At 37.0% G+C, this 22,587-nt stretch overlaps 2 protein-coding genes across 2 annotated transcripts; one reads left to right on the plus strand and one right to left on the minus strand.

The window, feature by feature from the left end:
• On the plus strand, nucleotides 1–5,341 carry LOC143453459 (uncharacterized). The gene is made up of 5 exons (XM_076954796.1): nucleotides 1–901; nucleotides 1,305–1,390; nucleotides 2,363–2,504; nucleotides 3,354–3,504; nucleotides 3,587–5,341. The coding sequence occupies exons 1-5, from the start codon at nucleotides 61–63 to the stop codon at nucleotides 4,476–4,478; spliced, it is 2,112 nt and encodes a 703-aa protein (XP_076810911.1). The 5' UTR covers nucleotides 1–60; the 3' UTR covers nucleotides 4,479–5,341.
• A 3,895-nt stretch (nucleotides 5,342–9,236) lies between these two features.
• On the minus strand, nucleotides 9,237–15,295 carry LOC143451939 (CUB and zona pellucida-like domain-containing protein 1). The gene is made up of 13 exons (XM_076952725.1): nucleotides 14,959–15,295; nucleotides 14,522–14,669; nucleotides 13,588–13,766; nucleotides 13,331–13,475; nucleotides 12,148–12,196; nucleotides 11,770–11,935; nucleotides 11,446–11,603; nucleotides 11,197–11,371; nucleotides 10,992–11,059; nucleotides 10,358–10,541; nucleotides 10,060–10,179; nucleotides 9,853–9,955; nucleotides 9,237–9,732 (listed from the first exon to the last, which is right to left on the minus strand). Exons 1-13 carry the CDS (start codon nucleotides 15,220–15,222, stop codon nucleotides 9,584–9,586), a joined length of 1,908 nt encoding a protein of 635 aa, XP_076808840.1. The 5' UTR covers nucleotides 15,223–15,295; the 3' UTR covers nucleotides 9,237–9,583.
• Between the last annotated feature and the right edge of the window lie 7,292 nt (nucleotides 15,296–22,587).

Raw genomic sequence — 22,587 nt, forward strand, 5'->3', positions numbered from 1 at the left:
ATTGATTGATTGATTGATTGATTGAACAATTCAAACAATCCTAAAGACGGCCCCACTGATATGTCGCATAGCTATGAAAATGGCCAGAGTAGTACACCTACATCTAACCCTGTTGTTGACCAGACTGCAAATTCTCAGGCGCACCATCCTCACATGGAACATCAACGTGCTGTCTTAGTAACTGGGTGCAGCAGCAGGCAAGGTGTTGTGCGTCAATTTGGAAATCGACAACAAAACGCCAGCTCTTCTATTTTATCTGAATCGAGACACAACGGTGTTGGAGTGTTATCGTCCAACCCGCAACAACGTAATGCTGGACCTTCTTTTTCGTTTGGATCGAGACTTAGCTGCATTGGAGTGTTATCGTCAAATCCGCAACAACGTAATGCTGGACCTTCTTTTACGTTTGGATCGGGACCTAGCAATGTTGGAGTGTTATCGTCCAACCCGCAACAACGTAATGCTGGATCTTCTTTTACGTTTGAATCGGGACCTAGCGACGTTGGAGTGTTATCGTCCAATCCGCAACAACGTAATGCTGGACCTTCTTTTACGTTTGGATCGAGACTTAACGACGTTGGAGTGTCATCGTCCAATCCGCAACAACGTAATGCTGGACCTTCTTTTACGTTTGGATCGAGACTTAACGACGTTGGAGTGTCATCGTCCAATCCGCAACAACGTAATGCTGGACCTTCTTTTACGTTTCAATCGGGACACAGCGGTGTTGGAACTTTCTCGTCTAATCCTGGTTCAATTAATGCTGACAATGTAACGTCTCCAGCTTTCGCAGATTACAGACCTCATAACCACAGCAGTAGTCATCAAATGGATACAACCAGTGAAGACGGACCATGTGCATCAACTCAGCCCAATCGTTATCGCAGAATAATAGGACGAGGTGAGATTTACCTGTTAGTAATGTTACTGATACAGGCTCTAGGAAAATCCAAGTGGTCACTCTTTAACGCTAAACATAATTTGTTCGACAAGCAACAAATTTAAAGTGGGAAAGGTTTGACAAAGTGAAGTGTAACGATAAAAGTAAATCTAATATAGCTTCTACGAAATTTTCACCGAAAACCATTTCCATTTTATAACACTGCATTTTTTGTAAAATATTTTGCAAAATTAATTGTTCCATAAATTTTATATCGCCATCTGTGAAGTTTTTTTTATTCGGTTTTAGAATTATTAATAACTAGTCACCCTACGGCCTACAGCGTTGAATGTGAATTGTTGTTTAAGAGTTGTAAAATGTTAGATGTTTCTATTACTGATGTTTTCTTATGTTTTTCTAACAGCTCCGATTCAGTATATCCCCTGCAAGGTTTGCGGAGACAGTTCATCAGGAGTCCATTATGGCGAATATACTTGCGAAGGGTGTAAGGTCAGCAAATTCGTGTTGTCGTTTTGTTCTCAAATCACGACGCCGGAATATTTATTACTCATGAAACGTCTTTTAATTTTTTTCTGTCGAATGTGTCAGAATTACGTTGTCATTTGACGACGATTTGCTCGAAAACGAATTTGCGGTTTGTTAACCTCTGTGCAGTCAAACTGGCGTGGACAGATTCTCCCGATTTTGTGTAGAAATATATTTCAACACGACCAAACTAATACCTGTGTTGATTTCGTTAAAGTAATAGAGAAGATAAAGCGCTTAGTCTGTGGTATAAGACATATGTTTGTTACAGCGCGGTTTTTAATGTTTTTGTTTTCATTTGTTTGCCTAAATGTCTCTGTTTCCTTAAGTCAAAGACGTGGTATTGGTACCAAAGCAAGCGACGTCCAAGCAAGTTTTTCGTGCCTGTCAACAATCTTATCTTCTTGTTGGCCTAATTACCCACCTTTACGAGTCGCCGTTCACGTACGCTTCACAAACAATGCTGTCTCGTCTCATATCAAACTACGATCGTCCATTACACAAAAGTTTGCTTATCACAGATAGCGCATGCGCTTAATGCTTTTTATTGTAATCATCACCTCACACTTTGCCATTGATTGTCGTTTTTACTCAAAGATGATTTAATTAATGATGCATAGTTCTGTGATAAAGCTGCTGAGTTTTGAATTAGTTTTCATAACCCTGAATTGTGTGGGGAAATTATTTAACTTAACACCCCGTAAGTGCATGAAACTCACAGGTACGTAATGCTGCAAATATCTGTTTGAGTCTATTGTGTCGTTTACGCAATTGCATTATGTTGTTGTAGTCAAATATTTCCACTTTATTAGATTATGTTATGTGTCATACAACGAAAAACTGCAGATCATAATTTTTTTAAATTTGTTCAAATTCTGTTGATAGAACAATTTTTATTTTTATTGTTGTCTGTTGACATTATTATGTGTTTTGAAGGGGTTTTTCAGACGAAGCTTAAAGAAAAAAGACACTTACGTTTGCCGAAGAGATCAGAAGTGTATTATTACTCGCAAGACCAGGAATCGATGCCAATATTGTCGTTTCCAAAAATGTCTAAGAGTTGGCATGTGTAAATCCCGTAAGCTCACAATTGTGATTTTTTGTTAATTTATGATGCTTCTTTTTGCATTTAGTCACGTCTTGCTTTGTACTTTATTTTTTTCATGCATGTTACTTTTTTATCTATTAGGCTTTACATAAACTATATAATGCATGTTGGTGAATAATTATGCTAAATCTTAGGGTAACTGCCTTGCGAATTAAATTAATCATTAAAGCATGATCAATTGAGACGTTGCGTTGTCATTTAAACTTTTTCTCGACGTTTGGTTTAAATTGATGGTTGCCGTAATGACAGTCTTACCAGTTCTCTGGTTTCACGAAATTACTTCGTCAAAAATCGGCCCTTGTAAGGTTTAGTTTTAAATTACGTTGTGGATTGCATTTCTACTTGACTTCCCTCCTGTGATCAAACTAATAGCAGAAATCGGTGCGACTGCGATTTTGTTTGAAGTTAGTATTAAATTCTGAAAAGTAATTGTCTCACCGACGCTTGGCGACGTTCGATCACAGAACTTTGTTTACAATGTCGCACTCTTGGTGCGATAAAAATTCTGTACTTCTTGTTTTCAATGGTGGTGAATTCTGCATAGATTTAGTTTAATTTTATGTTTCTGTACTTAACACCATTTAGTGTGTTTACTTTTTTCCTTCTTACCAGACTATTTCTGCTGAAAGACAGCTGCGATCAGTACCATGTCGTATTTGCGTATAAGATTAGCACTTCGTTTTTAGCCAAAGGCCAATGTGCAGACCTTTATCTGGCTTCCATCTTCCATCGTTATTCCCTTTTTGTTTAATTTTGCTTGTTAGGTTCTGTCAAGAACAATAAGATATTTGATCTTAGCTTGAGTCTTTTATAAAACAGGTGTAACGTTTGGACGAATGTCGAGGCACAGACGACAGAGGGTTGAAAATGAAGCACGAACACATCGCCGACGTCGACAACGACAATTTCAGGCACAAAACCCACTGGCTTTGCACGCAGAGTTAAATTCCGTGGAGCCGGGCCCCTCCGGGTAAATACTAAAATAAGTTTATGGTAAATCTAACTTCTGGGTATCAGGGCAATGCTTACCCTTTTCTGTTTACTGTGATTAGAGCTAGCGGTTCAAATGCCGTATTGTTTTACTCGGCATCGAATTCATTTTTGGAAGATCATCAACCGTCGCATAATAACTCTTCAGCTGGTGGTGCCCCTCCATCAGTTATGTCGAATTCATTTTTGGAAGATCATCAACCGTCGCATAATAACTCTCCGGCTGATGGCGCCCCTTTTTCAGTTATGTCAAATTCATTTTTGACAGATCATCAACCGTCGCATAATAACTCTTCAGCTGTTGGTGCCCCTTCATCAGTTATGTTGAATTCATTTTTGACAGATCATCAACCGTCGCATAATAACTCTTCAGCTGGTGGTGCCCCTCCATCAGTTATGTCGAATTCATTTTTGACAGATCATCAACAATCGCATAATAACTCTCTGGCTGATGGAGCCCCTTTATCAGTTATGTCGAATTCATTTTTGACAGATCATCAACCGTCGCATAATAACTCTCCGGCTGATGGCGCCCCTTCATCAGTTATGTCAAATTCATATTTGACGGATCATCAACCGTCGCATAATAACTCTCCGGCTGATGGCGCCCCTTCATCAGTTATGTCAAATTCATATTTGACAGATCATCAACCGTTGCATAATAACTCTCCGGCTGATGGAGCCCCTTCATCAGTTATGTCAAATTCATATTTGACAGATCATCAACCGTTGCATAATAACTCTCCGGCTGGTGGCGCCTCTTTATCAGTTATGGCGAATTCAAGCAATGACCGAGGAAACTTTCTGTCTCCATCGCAACCTTCTCATGATATTATGTGCAGTTTTACTTATTTGAATCTAGGTTCATCTGCTAACAATAATGACGGTGTAGATGCGCACACTACAAATGCAGTGGACATGAATGATTTTTTAATGTCAGAAAGTTCACTTTAATTTCTGGTGACAAAAAATTTACCGAATTTGTCAATTTGGAACGGTTTATTTTTCTATATAACGCTGTTTCGGCGTGTGACTTGATTATAGAAAGACTTCAACTTATTTTTCTCTGCGACAGATCATCGTGTTATATCAAATATAGCATCTTTTTCAAAGCTTAAAGGATGTGATAATATAATGCACGAATTTATTTCGCTTTAAAGTAAAGAAGTACATTTTTCTCCATTGCAGTTCATTGCAGACATTATTAAGCATATGTAAAATACTGCGCATAGTTACACACTGTCATATTTAACTTTTCTGTACATTGTATATAACGTAAGTTATTTTTTTTTTAGTTTTTTCTAGAATTGTTATTTACCCTTATCCAATGGTTTTTGTATAGCTACAGTAGGTGCATTTTTTACCTTTCATTAGTATAAATTTTGCATTTCAATGATGTTTTTGAGTCATAAACGCTATTGCTATAGCTTTATTTAGCTTACTGTAATGGTCGTACCGTTGTTTTGCACACTTGTTTGGTTCGATTGATTTTATGCATAATTACCACCTTGTAATAAATAAAGAGCGATTGACACATCTAAAACGTTCATTCATAGCAAGAAATTTTCTCATATAGTTACCTTGTGGTGTATTTTGCAAAGAATATTTTATTATCATAAACGAATTCAGTGTGTTAGATGTATACTTCCCGTGTATTATACTGTAGAACAGTATTCTTATGTAAAGTTCTCTCATAATTTGATATAAGTTGCATCTCATTGTGTGTGCATATTTCATTCAACATTATATTTCATTATCATTTCACATTTCATCAATCATCATTAAAAATACTAAGAAAAAAAATTTGTCAAGCATTGTTTTCAAATGACGATTTTATGAGCATAGGTAGGTAGGTAGGTAGTAGGTTTTAAAAATAAAAGCAGCAGTTCGGCGTTAATAGATTTTCGGTCCAAGATCACATCCAAGCTGTGCAATTGGAACAACTTTAGTACTCGATTTGGTACGGCACGAATCACGCTAATAAAATTTCAAAAAGAAGAAACCACAAACTTTTCAAAATAATTAGGAAAACAATAACATTCTCCAAAGTTCTCAAATTCCTACTATAGTCCTGAGCAATGAAAATGTTTCAAATTTGTCCATACGTTTGACTGAAAGCGGTTGAGAATTAAGTAAAAAGCTGCTCTCCTTTAAATTCGGGAATTCCTCTATAAAAACTGCAAAGCTTTAACAAATAAAATAGGTATTTTGCCAGAAAAATTAACTTCCGTTACACTTCTTTGACACCAGCAAGGAGCTGGGTTAATCTCATCAACTACTGCACTTTCTTGTTCCAACGCTAATCAAGCTTCCTTCGGAATCCGTCATGAAATCTTTCACCACTTTTTCTGTACTAATTGATGTTGTGCAGCATGCGGCTTTTACTTTCATACGTATACTTTCGCATACGGCTGACGAAATAAGTTAACTGCTTGTAAGACCTTTTTGCCCAGGTAAAGCACTTTCGATAGTGCACAGTTTCATTTTGATGTATATGGTTTCAACATTTGTAAAAGCTTTGATGTAGCCTATGTTGCGCTTTGCAGTTTTAAACAGTAACTTCAATAAATTATTTTTCTCGTGTCTTTGATACTTTCCAGAAACTCTATACTTCTTATTCACATCACTGTGATCAGGTTTTTTTTTAAGGTTTGGTTTAGGTGACCGCTAAGTAGTTTTAAGAGACCGCAAGTGTTTCATTTAAATACCAAAGTAGTTGCAAGTCCAAATTTTGGGAAACCACTGGAGAAATTTGGGGGACCGTTTCGGTCCCCCAAAACACCTTAAAAAAACACTGACTGTGATGTAATAAATATTATTTTGTCATACATTCCTCTTTCACTGTTTGAAACTATTTTTCATTCACTTTATTTTTCGTCTTCAATGTGGGAGACGAAAAATTGTGTTGACGCAGGTGGTCGCAAACATATCAGCAGTTTTGACAATAGTTCCCAGATATTAGTCAGGCAAACGTGGCAAGGCCTCAAGGGTAAAAACGTGTGTTGCGGCATAACACGAGAAAGGAAAAAGTTACTAGGGTCAACATGGCTTTCATTGATTTTTGATTTGACTTAAATCGAATTGACGAAATTTTGTCGATGCTGTGTAGTGTGGCTTCGCAAGTGTATTTAGACTGGATGATTGCGATTTTTATTTAACAAGATTATGGTTATAATTTTCTTTATTTCTGTTCTTTTCAATTAGTAGATTGTTTTGTATTGTGAATTTTCCGACATCAATTAATAGATCGTTGCCAATTGTAGGCTTTTATACTTGCGTAGAGTTAGCCGCGTTGTAATTTGCTTTCATGTCCCATATAAACCGTCGATCGTAATGATTGATATAAACTTTCGTTGCATCACCAGTTACACGTGTTTGTGGCGTCATAATAATCATTTATTGACCAAAATCGCCAGAACGATAGAATGGATTATTGAGTCGATGGATTGCGAGATAAGCTCCTCTAGGATATTTTTGCTCACCATCCATCCTCTGATAACCTAACCTAGTTATGGGCCTGCATCCTGGGCACCGACAAATCCGGTGGGATGGATGTCAGTTATGAAACAGGCAAGTTTTTGCCGCGATGTTGCTTTCGACATTTGGGATCCCCCGACGAGCCACCCACTACTGTCTGTCTCAGATGCTCGAGTTCTTCGATTACTTTGACAAATGCAATGCGGTTGGTACCAATGGGTGTCTCGTTTTTAGTGGTTGGGGTTTTATTTACTTGCTTTGGTGCTTTTTATGTGGAGTTGATCGGATGCTGGTTTGTTGCCCCACAAGTGAGAAAAACAAACACTTATGGCCCAGTAGAATGGGAGCTTGTCCAATGCTATGGGACGCTGATATCCCGTTCAGTAAGCCAAAGCAAGATACCGTTTATGACATCATCAATTTGGTGTGCACTGCGCTACCAGACAGTTTTGCAATGGGTTGAGGCACACTTTGTCGTACAAAGCGTATCAGCGTATCAGCGTATCTTGGAGTATTTTTGTTGTACAAAGTGTATTAACAAAGTACGGTGATATTTAGTCTAGTTCTTAATGGTCTTGGTGTCGATACGTTTTATTCATGTAATTCTGCCATGCCATTCGCTAATACTGGAAGTAGCCTACTTTACTTATAATCAGAGTTGCCATCGGTCTGAACTCAAAAATAAGGACGACTAGGAAACGAAAGAAGAATACTACTTTAACCAGTTCACAACAGGAGAAGGCAATCAATGTTCCTAAAAAAAGAGACACTATTTGTATGTTCTTAAATTTGACATCTCTTTGGTACAAAATGGTATCTTAAAGGTGTCGAAATGTATTAAATAGGACCTAAAAAATAAAGCAAAAATAAGGACGTTTCTTAGAAAAAAAAGCAAAAATATTTTCTAAGAAATACGAGACATACGACTTCGGCCAACTCGTATACCTTCAAAATAAGTACAAATCTTATGGCAACCCTGCCTATAATGATCCAGGGAAAACCCAAGAGTTGCTTTATTAAGTCGACTAGAGGTGCGAGTTTTTTGTGCATTTATGAAAGGTATTTTCTCGAAATGTAAGCTACCTGTCCGAGAGCAAACTATGGTACGTGGTTTCAGAACTGAGAAGTGAAAGCGTACAATTGATGTTAACCTTAAGCTCACAATTTGCGTTAAGGTTGCGTTATTGTTAAGATGGAAGGCAGCGGACACCGTTTCGGTTTTGCTGAGCTACATTTCTAGGTGTAACCCGATAAAGTAGTTATATCCAGGTAAAAAATCCTGTCAACTGTTTGCCATTTCCTTGCCAATCGTCTGCTCAGGTGTACTTATGACGACATTACGCTTCGTATGTCATGGCTGTGGGGGTAGAAAAACTTGTTGCGAAAAAAACGCTTTGCAGGCAATTTCGGCATGACGTGATACGATGTGACGATTATAGCTCAGATAAATGCCAAATCTAATTTAATTTTAAATTTGACCAACGTTGTTTCTTATTTTTTATTCAGACGTTTCTAACTAATAAGTCATTCAAACTTCAAAAGACAACTTCAATAAGTAGTCATCGTAAATTCCAAAAACTGTTTTCATTAAATATTCTGCTCTTATCTACACTTCCACGAAACGTTCTGTGTTCAGTGGACGCGTAGCTTTGTCACACATAGATGTTTTTTTAGCTTTGGGCTTGCTTTAGGTTGTCTGCTTTACAGCAGCTTACTTTGACTGGTTTGATTTGCTTTGTATTTTTTCCAGACCAGCACTTTATCCACTCGACCATAACCATAATAAGTAATAAGGCTACTTTTTAAACGTCTTCTGTGACCACTCAAACGATCGGACGATTCGAAACTTACTTTAAAGTAAAGTCTGTGAAAAATCTATCCTCTAAAAGTACTATACTCTAAAATTCTACAATATTAACGTCCAAAAGTATATACTGTTAGCCTATTACAGGAATTTTGTGTAAAGTTTGCTCGCAAACTTACCTTCCAAATCGCGCAAACGTGTCAGACCAATAAAACAAGCTTAAGCCCTATTTTCTTTTGTCCGTTGGAATAACTTGTGAGATCATCTGTATAACCTAAAGATCACTTTGCTATATGTGAAAGAAGTATCAATTTTAGGTCATGAATAACCGGTTTTGTCCTATATTGAAATGCATGTTATAGTTTCCAATGAGGCTGAATCTGAAACGATGATGGAGCTTTTGATGGATTTAGCTTATTTCCATGTTCATGTTACATTGATTTTCCTGAGGTTGCCCATGAGTTTACATAAAACACAAGACTGCAAAGAGCATAAAGCTAGATAAAAGGTTATTCATCATAGAAATTAAAGCCTGTGTCTTTCCTGGATTGTTAGAAATTTAACAACTTAGAACTTGTTACAACTTTTATGGTTTTACAAAGGCGTCAGTTGAATGACCGTTTAAATTCCTCGTTTTGGCTTAAAGTTTTTCAGGATTGTTTTTCAACATGTCATTTTTATGTTACAAATAATGTACAATAATAACATATGCTGTACAGTGCTTGTTTACAAATAGTTTTTCCACGCTGATTTCTATTCGGAATATGTTCATAAAATTTCAGGCCAAATTTAGTAGAGTTTTCCCATTTCCTTTCAACTTCAGCACAAGTCCAAGAGCACAGATGACTGTCGCTATCATTACCAAGGCGAGCAATACATTTGATTGGTTGTTTGCTTCCCGAATTTCCAAAACCTCAGAAGCTTTATCTAACAGAAAAATCATATAAACTTATAAAATAAAGAAATTATACCTAAAATCTTAAAAGGTCGTGATCAAATTTTAAGTTGTTTTTGAAAGCAAATGTTAAAACGTTGAACTGTTTTCACCCTGACAGCTTTTCCCATCTTTTGCAAGTTTTCTTCCAACATAACACAAGCACATTACGTCGGCAGAACGCATTTCGCATACGTCACTGCAACCGCCATTTTCCTGAATTTGAATAAAACTATTAAATCAGAACTTTGACGTTGTCTTTTACATTTGAGGGAAGTTCTCGGCCACATCATTATAGCAATTGTCAGGACATATTTCACCTTCTCACAGCTTTCCTTCTCATTTTGTCTTATGCGCAACGGCTGAGATGTTGAGATGACACGAGATTTAGAGCCATCATCGACCGAATCACGTCGACGACGTTTCTTAGCACAGCTAGGCTTGAAAGAAAATATAAACCGGGAAAAAACAAGCATGCATGAGGTGGAAATACACAATTGCACTGAATCGTTACAAGACGTTCTACCAAGAAATCTTTATAGACGCAATATGTACATACATGTCAACTCTGTTGCACAATTAAAATATGATAGCACCATTTAGCATAAACTTATTTACCCTGGGTGGACAGGGGTCGTCGTCAGAATTGAAGCAGAGTGTGACTTCACAATGTAAGTAAATCTCCTCTTCAATAGCACCGGTCCATACAAATGAACGAAACTTGAACGCTGCGAAATTAGCGTCATAATTTGTGTCGATTTCTTTTGCGTCCGGTGGGTCGAAAGAGTTCAGATCCTCGCAGCTGAAAAATTGACAAATGCAATTTATCAGAAATTTGTAGCCTAAATTTCATTTCAAGATTTCAGCTTATTGTAAGCTCCTGTTTAGTGTATTACACTAACCCGGTTAAGCGATATTTGGTTATTATCCACGTGTGGCCGACACTGCGCAGTAGTTTTCAATCGCTAATTACTCAAAAACTAAATATCGTAAAGTAATCAAACTTTCACAAGTTGGAAGAAAATTTCTTTGGCTATCGACTTTTAACATATTGCTTATGTCAAGAAAAGTAAACTTAGTGCAAAACACCTATTTTCGCAAGTTACACTTATGTCAATATTTTTCTTTGGAATGTGGCCCTCCTGCTGTGCGGGACTGGACCACCAGGAAAAGAGAAAGCGCGCACACACAGGATAACGATTATTATAGAGTGAGATAAACCAATCTTCAACCTTCAAATGGCATGATATACCTATCGTGAATAATCGAGTAACTTGGATCACTGAAATGTGCATCTTGTGTTGCCCAACACCGAGTAACCTGTTTAGAAAAACCGTCTTTAGTTATACGTTTGGTTTCGGATAAGTTTAACGGATGTAATTATCAATTTTTACGTTAAAAAAATTAATTTGCATGTTCATTTTGTTATAGGTCAAGGTGAGGTTGATATTTCTTACTTGTACAAAGAAAGAATTGTTGTTTCCGGGCAATGATAGCTCGACTTTTGCATTGACAAAATCGGGGACAATAACAACACGATCACCGGCAAGTTCAGACGAATAAGTGTCGTCAGTGAAAATTAACTTGACCGGAAAAGTTCCGGTCGCTTGCACTCCATCCAATATTACTTTCCTATACATCATTAAATGAAATTAAAATTTTCATTTTCATTATTACTTCAAATCCCGCACGTTTAAAGCACTTACATTACTTTCGGTATGATTCCAGAAGTCGACCACAACTCTGTGACATTGTATTCACAAGTAAAGTTGATGCACTTGTCCTCGTAACGCTGGATTGCAGCCAACGATAGATTTTGTTGACAGCGAACGGTTGAAACAACGGTGATAGTGTAGTTCGTTTGCTTCATTATGCATACATATTTTATTGGCCAAAACATTTTCACGATAAGTTAGGCGCCGGTGTGTATACCTAGCTTGTTTACAGGACGAGCTACACAATATCCTATATACAGATAACTACTGAAAATTACTCAACGTTTCAGCAGTTGCAAGAAAATTCGAAATCACCTGAATAGAAGAGCAATCACTGAACTGCAAGTCAAAGTTGGGGAAGCTTGAGTTTGCCACACATGCTGGGTCAAGTGTGGTCAAGTTGTCGACAGGAATTGGTGAAATATAAAGATAGTCACCTGGGTCACTACACGACAAAGTTTTCAACGTATCGCCGTTTATGCTGAGTATAAAAAGCAAAAGTAGTGATTAGTGCCGTTGTCTATACGTGAACCTTGAACTAGTTGTCGTAACGCGTCTGAGTCGATCCATAGTTAAACAAGAGATTGTAGTTTTCAAGCGATTCTCCCAATACTTTGGTTTATCAATTGACATTTTTGAAGCAATTTTCTTTTATCAATTTACTTTTATTTGCTGTATCACATTGATCTTTACCTGATGTCGGTTGTCCCTTGAGACGTGCAAGTAATTTCAGGCAGTGGACCTGCAAAGCCAATGCAGTGCGTTTTATACGGTGTACCGACACTTAATCACGCGACACTTAATCACGCGACGCTTAATCACCGACACATAATCACTAGGACACTTAATCACGCGACACATAATCACTAGGACACTTAATCACGCTACACATCATCACTAGGACATTTAATCACGCGACTTGGATACTTAATCACGCGACATTTAATCACGCGACACATAATCACTTGGATGTCGGAAAAGCGTGAGGAAAATTCAGTAATTCAAGCTCGTGTGCATCTCTTTGTGGGGATGGCGATGTGGATTGCTTTTAAGGTTGGCCTAAAGCCAAAGGCTATTAGTCTTTCTTTTAGAACTCCCCGACAATTGTCTTTGACTCCGTTGCGCCGGCTTTCTCTATAATGTTTCTTTAAATCAACACCAGCTTCATAAAGTCTAATTGTTATATTGTCGGAAGTAAGTTGTATCACAATAGAAACACTTTCATCATCTTTTCACATTTAAACAAAACTGTAACTCCATTTCAGTAATGAACAGTCCAGAAGGTAAAACTGATATTATGTGTAGAGACAAGAAGGGGAGATTTTAACCAAACCTTAGTTTTTATACAAACACATTAGCCAATCAGGAAATAACATGTCATTTTGCATTGCTACGTATAACCTATGTAATATCTAACATTATTCTATTGTCACCGAAGCTCTTGACCAAAGTACCATCAAAACGTTACACCGTAAAATACAATGTTAGTTGCATGTAAATATGCATGTACTTGTTACAATGTAAATTGTAAATGTAAATAAACATTGTAAATGTGTGATTAAATGTCGCGTGATTAAATGTCCTAGTGATTATGTGTCGCGTGATTAAGTGTCGCGTGATTAAATGTCCTAGTGATTATGTGTCGGTGATTAAGCGTCGCGTGATTAAGTGTCACCAAACCGTTTTATACTGTATACCAATTTAATCCATTTCGAACACAAATGGATTAGAAGACACTATAGTATTTACAGTGTAGGCCTGATGCATTCCACGATTTGTCATAAAGAGTTAGCAAACCGAATAAAGTTTGTTTTACGACAACATTCGTTACCAATATTTAACAAGGCTAATTTGCAGAGCAACTACCTCAACATACCTCTTATGTCCAGACTAAAACCTGTAAACTCTTCATTTTCGTTTGTTGAAAACTGAATCGTTATTTCGGAAGCGTTTTTTATGATCGGATCTGGAGCAATAACAACATCTGCATAAGGTAGTTCGGTGCCATCGTCGAATTTTATCTTAAAAACAAAGAATATGGAAGCAAGTGATTACTCTTTGACTGTCAACAATTTTAAGTGCTCAAGCATTTAATTCAAATTTTTAGTTTTGATGACACCAACCAGAACTTACACACAGCACTTCGGCGCGATCAAACAAAATCGGTTCCAAGAAAGTGATCGTGAACTCTACAACTTCGTTGCTTCTGATAATAGTTTCCTGTAGGTGCTCCGATGGGTAGTTCGAAGGATAATTAGCTGAGGACACTGTTGCGCTTGAATCAAAATCGATTTCTTCGGTTGTGAAATTTGCTGTTCGAAGGTAGTTAGAACTGATTGTATCTTTTGCAGTAGTTAGCATACATCGGTAGCTTTTAATATGATTCATATCCTTCTATTAAATTGCTGTATGTTGTGTAAAACGCACTGTATCTATTTTAAACCGTCACAAATTTTGCTGGCGCAAACCTTAATGACCTCCTGGCTGTCGACTATAACACGTCTTTCATTTTGTTGTAAGATTACAGCACTTTTTGCAATTTGTTCTCTAAATGATGTAATACTGTGTATAGGCCTATTAAGCGAGTCGCAGGCTATGTGTGTGCTTCGTATAATGCGTGATCATTCTATTGGTGGTATAGCAAGTGATTTCGTGTGTAACTCGCTTGAACTGCGTATAAATAACCAGGGAGCCGGTAACCAACTTCACTTTTTGAACAAAAACGGTGATTAACTTCAAGTTCTGTTTGACTCAACGGATACGCGACACAGCAAATGACGTAACCATAGCACCTGTTGTAACTTCAAAAAAATCATAAAACCCCTGTTGGTGTAACAGAGACTTTCAAATACAGCATTTGGAAAACAATATTTTTTGTTAATACGAAAAAAAAAGTTTTTTAAGTAATCTAGAAGAGAGATTCGTTGTTTCTAATGGTCGATTATACAGTAACATAATAATGTTATACGTTTTCTGCCTGTAGTATGGTTGGTTTTTACAATACTTTTGCAATAAGTGATACAATCTAGGCTACTGTTTTTGTTATTGCGTCCTACAGGTATATTACCGGTTTGACAAATAAAACGTTGAGAGGAATATACGTCAAAGCACTGGACCGTGAATAGGACTACGTCATCAGGAATTTCAACCCAACAAACTGATCCATCGGTAATCACTCCAAGAGGTTCACTTGAATTCGACGTTCCGTTATACACCTATACAGTAGGTACAACAAGAAAAACTTTGTATTAGTTCACGATCCTACAAATAGCCTACTGTATGAGAGCTACCATATCAGGCCTCACAGCTGCATTTTCCCAAGACTCGATTTCCTTCTTCTATTTTATAGCCGTACAAGTTAAACATTTAAATATATTCTCTACTTCTCTAAGTGAAAAGGGATCAAGTATATGGTATAGCAGGCTTACATTCCTGTATTATAGTAGAGCATGCATAACAGCACCATTTAGATAGCATAGCTATTTCATTTGACACGCAACTTACATTGCATCGTGCTGGAGTAACAAAGATACCGTCAGCGCGAAACACAGTCCTGCCTTCTATGGCTCTTGAGTAAGTTCTCTGGTAAGGATTGCAAAATGAACCCGCGTTATCAACCACAGAATTTACAATAGGAGAATCGAGTGTCACAGATTCCTCGCATAGCTGAATGCTCTCTTTAGCCGTAATAATGAGAAGAAAGAAAGTAAGAAAACCGTTCCGTAACATTTTCTCTTCTAATAAGTTTAACCATAAATCTGTAAACATGAGTTATTGAATAAACTTCTAGAAAATGCATTCTCGCCTAAAGAGCTGTTACATCTCTTTGTGAGATCTATATCAGCCTATTGAAACATAATGTTATAGGAGGCGGAAATGGCGTGCTACCTGAGAAAATAATCGGAAAATGCCCGCAATGCACATATGACACATCACGGAAATCTAGCATCGGTTTTATAATTGTATAGTACATGCAATTGTTTACCTCACGATAGATTGAATCAAGCGAAATCCTAAGACTCTGTTTCTCAACTTTGGGCAGCATAAGCATCATCTAAAAACGGGCGAAAAAAATCAAGGTGGCAAAAGAGAGACATCATGTAACTGTTTGCGTTCTGGATATAATTGGCATAAAATCTGGTTTGCTACGTTTCGCAATGTATCGTCTTACCGCTTGAAACTGTTTGTACAGTGCACTAGACGCGATTTTTCGATTGCTGCAGTTCATAATAATTAATGCAATCGCACAAAAACAAACACGATCTTTGTCTAATCGCAAGATATCTTTTTGACTGGCTATAATATTCACCTAGACAGCGGTTCGTAACCTTTTTCATCTGTTTTCCCATTTTCACCAACTTCCAAAACAAACTTCCCCTCGTTGGGGCGATTGGTCGGAGGTTACACGGCAAAATGCGTAACGAAGATTAAGCTGTAGCGTATAATATGTTTTTATTTACAACAAAACTTGGTATGGTCTTTGTGTAAAAAAGATAGATATTGTAGGGGTTACTTATTTCCCACCTGAACTTGCAAAATTTTCCACCGGTTAAAAACCATTGACATATAGAGCATATTCACTTTCTGGCTTTTGTCAAAATTAGATGGTGGTGATGCTTAAAAAGTTAGCCAGAAGCAAAAATAGAATATTTAAGATAATGAAATATTCGAACCACTTCGAAGTTTAAAACAATCAGAGTTTTATTAAGATGATAAATATAAGGCAACAAAATATGTTTACGTTTAGACAATACACGCTATATCATATGATAAAATATCTAACCAAGTTGTGAAAACAACCTATTCAAGCAATTGTTATTTGCAATTGCAGAGTATTGTTTTTGGGTATACAATGACATTTATGCTAAACTAAAAACACTGGGGATAATAAGCGAAACTACACAAGAGATCACGAATATAGACACAAGGTGTAACATACAGTAGGCCAATGCATTTTCGCTACACAAAATCGAGTTGACGGTGGCCGCTTTGAAAGACCTGGTTAGTAATGGCATTTGCTAAAACAATGATATTCCTGTGTAGATGAAGCAGGGCTAAAATCTCTCTTCGTCCATGTTTGTTGTTCCTCAACCTTGTCTTCGATGCACTGAATAGTCATTATCAAGTCACGAAGCGGTATCTAATGTCTATTTACAATTAATCGTATTTTTCTGGTAGCAAAATATTAGAAACCTTTTCAAGGTTATAATAACTATTACCTTATCAGTTTTGCTCGGGAAAACACCAAAATTGTTAGCGTTAGTAGCAGAGGTGGGCAGTAGGATACCGTAGTTCTATTGTACCGAATTACCATACCCATACCGCGGTAGTCTTTCTCTTGGTAAAAAGTTTGCTAAAACGATTTTTAAACTGCATATACTACTTTGTTTATTTACTCATTCGCGTTTGGCCTATTCGTTTGAACACTGTAGGGCAGGCTATTACCACCGTGACATCAAAGTAACTTGTAATGTAACCGCTTCCGGCACCCCTTTTTGGAAACGGTTTTGCCAGTAATTTTTAAAGTAAAACAGATAGACAAAAATGGTTGTATTTTCTGAATCATCGTATTTGTAGGTTATACTTTTTTAAAAGCATCTGGAAAAAGACCAGTTTCTTTTAATTTTTTATTGTAAAAATTATTTTTTGATTTCTTGTTTGAAATTAAAATTTTTCACAACGCTATAGCGTGTAACAAATAAAGATGTCTACTGCGTTACTTGACGTATAACAATAACGTCCGTCGTCTCTGTCATGTGCCGGCGTTGGTGAATTTTATCATTCCTTTAGCCAAGCGAGAAGAACGATGAAGTGTGATGACGTTTACCGCTATTCCTCTATATTAACGGTTCTCATCTCAAAGCCTGATTATTTCTGATTAGTAACTCTCCTACGAATGACTTGCACATGGTCGTTTAAACACATCTTAATCTTCTCGTTGTTTTATTAGGTTGACCGGGGCAGCTATAAGTTCGACATCTACACGTGGTAGATGAGGTTAGGCCTACTACATTTTGGGTTAACTGATTTAACAACGATAGGTTTGTCTAGGACAGAGATACGCTCCTGTTCAAACAAGTCCATGATATAGCGTTTATAGCAAAAAAAAATAAGATAACAAGTGCTGAGCTCCAATTGCCTGAAAAGTAAATGATGGGTTTACATAACGATAAAATTTCCGACTAAATACGGGATCGTCATGTAATTAAAGGAATCACTATGGCCGTTATATGACAATAGCTCTTATGCCAGAAAAAACCTTGAGTGACAATAAAGTGGACAAAAAAGGATAGCTCGAAAAATCTGAAATGTTTTTATGTTCAAAATGACAATTAAAACTAAATAACGACCAAGTTTACATTAACAATTTGGTACAGTACAGTGACAAACCTTGGCAATTATAGCAGACATTGATACACTAGTCACTTTGTGATAAATATATCACTTAATATAATATAAAATTGTGTACGACATAGAATTCTCGTCTATCGAATCAGCGAAGCATAACACTGCGTGACGTAATCGATGCTTCCCTCTTACTGTGCGTGCATTTTGATTCATTCAGTCTCTTTTTTGGTTTTTACGTTCAACGCCGCAACATGTCTTTGTGCTGTTGCTGTCACAGTGTTCTATCTTGATGTATTCGTTCAAAGAAGCTCCAATATAACCAGATTATACAGTTGTCGAGGTGTACAATTGATTCTAAGATTAAGAGAAGCGAAACAACGACCTGAGACTCATTTCACTTCGAGGACATTAAGCAATTCTACAGACAAACATTGTAATTGAAGTGGTCGTTCTTACAGGCAAAGGAACGATAAACCTCCATTTCATTACAACTTGATATACAAAACATGACATGACAAAACAGGTGGTTTGTATATCAAACACACAGACATGAGTATTACAAGTAATAGAATGTATTAAAACATACTCGTATTTTTTTTGTGGAAAACTTGCACGGTAATATCAAATTATCTTGTTATTATGTTTGATTCTTGTGCTGATTAACTATTTGTTTCTGATTTCTATGTGTAATTGTAAAAATTGTGTGACTAAAAGGGTCAAAGCTGAAGTTCAGCTGTGACTGCAAGTTACGTATTTGTTCAGTTCACACAACGATGTTACAGCAAGTTAAGTGCCGGTATAGGTAATAGAAGTGGACAAGTGCAGGTTAAGATTTTTCCCTAATTAGCGTTTAAGTGCTAAAATATGTTGGATCTATACACTTCTTTGTTTTGACCGGCAACCGTTAGTTTGGTAAGACATTGACACTCGCAAGCTTTTAACTTTTTTAAATTTAGGCCTATACAGTTTCTTGTTAACCCAACTTTGCAATATAAATGTTACGACATAGGTTGGTAACCTAAATCTACTAATCTAAATTAATGTTAATTAATTCCAATTAAACCCTATTTGGCCTGGGCTAGCATAAATTAACTTTTTGCATACCTTTTCAACCATTTTAAAGACTAAAAAGTTTCTTTCAAGGCAGCATCTATTTCGCTGGCTGCCGGTTACCTACTTTGAAAAGGTTACTTTTGTAAAGGGCTAGCCGGTTGCGCAATTGGTACTGTCTTACTCCGGCGAAGTAGAGAGTTTCCTATTTTACTGACTGCTGTTTAGCCAACTTACCAAAATATGAATATGTTAAACGGCAATTAGACTAGACCTAGTCTGTGAGTTAAAATGTATGCCAATTTTCACCTTAAAACGACGTGCCAATTTTTCTAAAGTGTAAATTAACCTAAAACTTATCCCCCTGTGACCTCGATTTGCACAGTCTGGCTGCTTTCAGAAAAATCTTGGGCGCGTCAAACAAACAAAAAATGACAAGTGTGGTGTGCAAAACTGCTCAGATGCTATGAAAGTGCGTATTTACACTATAATATACCCAGTTTGGTGTATTAAATTTTAATTCAATAAACCTTTTTCCAGTTACTGTTTGGGTGGCAAGAGTTTTCTTGAAGCGTGAAAACCACCAAAATGATGTCTTTCTATTCTTAAAAACTACTTCGACATATTATTACTCCCTTTCGACTGGCTTTTTGCCTTAAATTTATTTATTATATATATATAGCAGAAGTTCATCATAATGAAGAACATTTTCACACTCCTTTCAACATTTTGAAAGCATTTTGACATAAAATATATATATATAATATTTGTACATTAACTTTATCTTGAGTCGAAACATACCCTTAACATGTCGGTATCTTAAGTCTTCATTTCTTTATAAAAACAAACCTTCCTTTCTCTGCTACAAAAACATCACCAACTGGCAGCTGGATCTAAACAGCCGAGATAAGGTGCTATGCACACATAGACCAACCATTAGGCCAGTGGTTCTCAACCGGTGGTCCGCGGACCCCTGGGGGTCCGCGAAACGTTTTCAGTTGGTCCGTGAGAACTTCGAAATTTGCATCATAAAGTACGAGTTTTTTAAAAAATTTTGCTGTTTATCATTGCTTTTTGAAATAGGCTTGAACATTTGCTTAATTGCCTATTGTGATGGGACAATACAAAAGCTTATTGAGATTTATCACCAGCAGGGAAGGCCTATTGTGATGCACTAGATTGCGGATTATATGAGAAGACAGCTGGATACAGTTATTTTAAGTAAAAATATCCGCATAGTTTGATGTTATTTTGAATGAATAGCGCAGTTGTGCACCAAGACTATTAAGTAAAACTAAGCAAAGAAACATTTAAGTGCAGTCTCAGAACCCTTAGTTTGCTTAAACTTCAGGGGTCCGCCACTGCTTTGACAGCAGCAAAAGGGGTCCGCCAAGATCAGAAGGTTGAGAACCACTGCATTAGGCCATAGAACATGGCCATCTGGTTGCCACCATGCATATAACATACTGGTAAGTTATCGTTTACACCAAGTGGCAGAAACTAGACAGTTACTGAATTGTGATATTTCAGTTTTGTTAAAAGGAGCCTAGTGAAATTGTCACTTGAAAAATATTAATATTCCCTAATATTACTAATATTCTAATATTCCCTAATTAATACAGTACTTCCTCGATTATCCGGTCAAGTTGGGTCAATATTTTCAAAAATCTGACCGGATAAGCAAAAAAAACGGATAATTGAATTTGTATTTTTACATCATAGAAATAGAAACAGAGAGAACAAATACAGTAATGTACAGAAAAATGTCATAACTCAGCACTTTTATGGTAAAAAACTGATCGAAATGTAGCAGTTTACAAAAAATTTACGCTTAATTTTCATTTGCAACAGCAAATCTACTAAAAAATGAATCAATCTTGGATTGTTTGCGGGAAGATTCACGTTTTTCGGCAGCAAACTCACGAAGTTGTACTAACGTGGAAGTGTTTGAAACTGTTGCTTCTGGCTGAAAACGTAGCCACATCAGACACTGATCAAACATTCGCATTGCTTCTGCATGAGAAACAGGGCATTGTGCTCTTTTTGTTGCGTCTTCTGTAGTTTCATCTGCATCTTCTTCATCACATATATCCTCTTCTTCTTCTGCTGAAACAAGATCAACTATTCCCTGCTCATCCATATGTTCGTAACCTGGACCGTCAGCTTGAACCATCTGTCAACGTCAGAGGGTTCTAATTCAATGTTTAGTGCGGCAAATTGTTCCACGAAATCAGCATTTAGTATGCTATCGGAACAAACGGCGATTTCGTCCAGAGAAGATTCGTCGAGTGGAATAAGTTTTTGCCAAGATTTCCTTAATATCTCTGGACTTATCTGTTCCCAAGCATTTGCTATCTTTTCTACAACTCTCAGCATATCAATTTTCTTCAGAAAAGTTAACATATCATCCTCTGTCTGAGAAACCAGCTCTTTTAAAACAGACCGCCGATAAATTCTCTTCAGGCACTCCAAAACACCTTGATCCATGGGTTGTATGAGAGAAGTGACATTGGGCGGTAAAAACTTGGCAACAATCTTACCATCATTGGACACTAGTTCATCCTCGCTTGGGTGAGCTGAACAGTTGTCCAATATCAAGAATGCTTTTGGTTCCTGTCCTAATTCAATTAGATTTTTTTTTACATCAGGCACGAAGCAGTTTTGAAACCAATCGTTGAATATAACTGTATTAACCCAAGCATTTTTCTGGTGTCGATACACAACGGGCAATGTCGATTTGTCAATTTCACGAAAGCATCGGGGATTTTTTGCTTTGCCGATGAACAATAATGGCAGTTTAATGGAGCCACTTGCATTAGAACATGCATTTATAGTTATACGCTCTTTAGCTTTTTTGGTGCCAGATGGATCACTGTGGATCGTAGTCAAAGTTCGTCCAGGAAGCATTTTATAATAGAGACCAGTCTCATCGCAATTAAAAACTTGATCCAAAGAATATCCATCAGCAAGCTCATCGAAAGAACGAACAAAATTGTCAGCGGAGATAACATCAGCACTTACTTTCTCTCCCGCAATTGCAAGACTTTTGATCCCAAAACGATTGCAAAAGCGCCATTGGAAACCATAACTTGCATTAAAAGGCTTAGGGTTTTCTTCATAAAGAAGGTCGTGAAATTCCGTGGCCTTTTCTAAGAGAATTGGCCCAGTCACTGGAATTCCTTTTTCACGCTGCTGTCTAAACCATAGATAAAGGGCACTGTCCAATTTATGGTACATTCCTCCTTTCATAGTTTTGGTTGCTTTAACTGATTTTGAAATGCCTAGTTCACATTTTGCCATCTTGAAATTCTTTAAACTTTCTTCACTCTTGCAAATGTCATTTATAGTTGACTTTCCGATGTTGTATTTGAACATAATTTCTGTTTTAGGAATTTTTCTTCGTACCATGTCACACACCATCAGCTTGTCTTCAATAGATAAAACTGTCCTTTTTTGTTTCACAGTAGTACTTCTCGAATATGAAGCCATCTCGATATTTATTGTTTAGGCTGGTCTAACTTCACACTACTTACGAAGGATAGGCTGCTGGACCCATAGAGACATCTTGTTTATTCAACAATTGTAACCAGTAGAAATGCAACAATTAATGCATTCTCCAGTCTAGAATTAGTCGGGTAGTTTGTTACGTTACAAAGAAGTTAAACCGAACCTTAACAGAGTTTGGGCACACCAATTATTGCTTGTGATGACATAATTGAAATGATTGTGTGATAG

Source organism: Clavelina lepadiformis, chromosome 4, assembly GCF_947623445.1.
Source record: "Clavelina lepadiformis chromosome 4, kaClaLepa1.1, whole genome shotgun sequence".
Classification (NCBI taxonomy): domain Eukaryota; kingdom Metazoa; phylum Chordata; class Ascidiacea; order Aplousobranchia; family Clavelinidae; genus Clavelina; species Clavelina lepadiformis.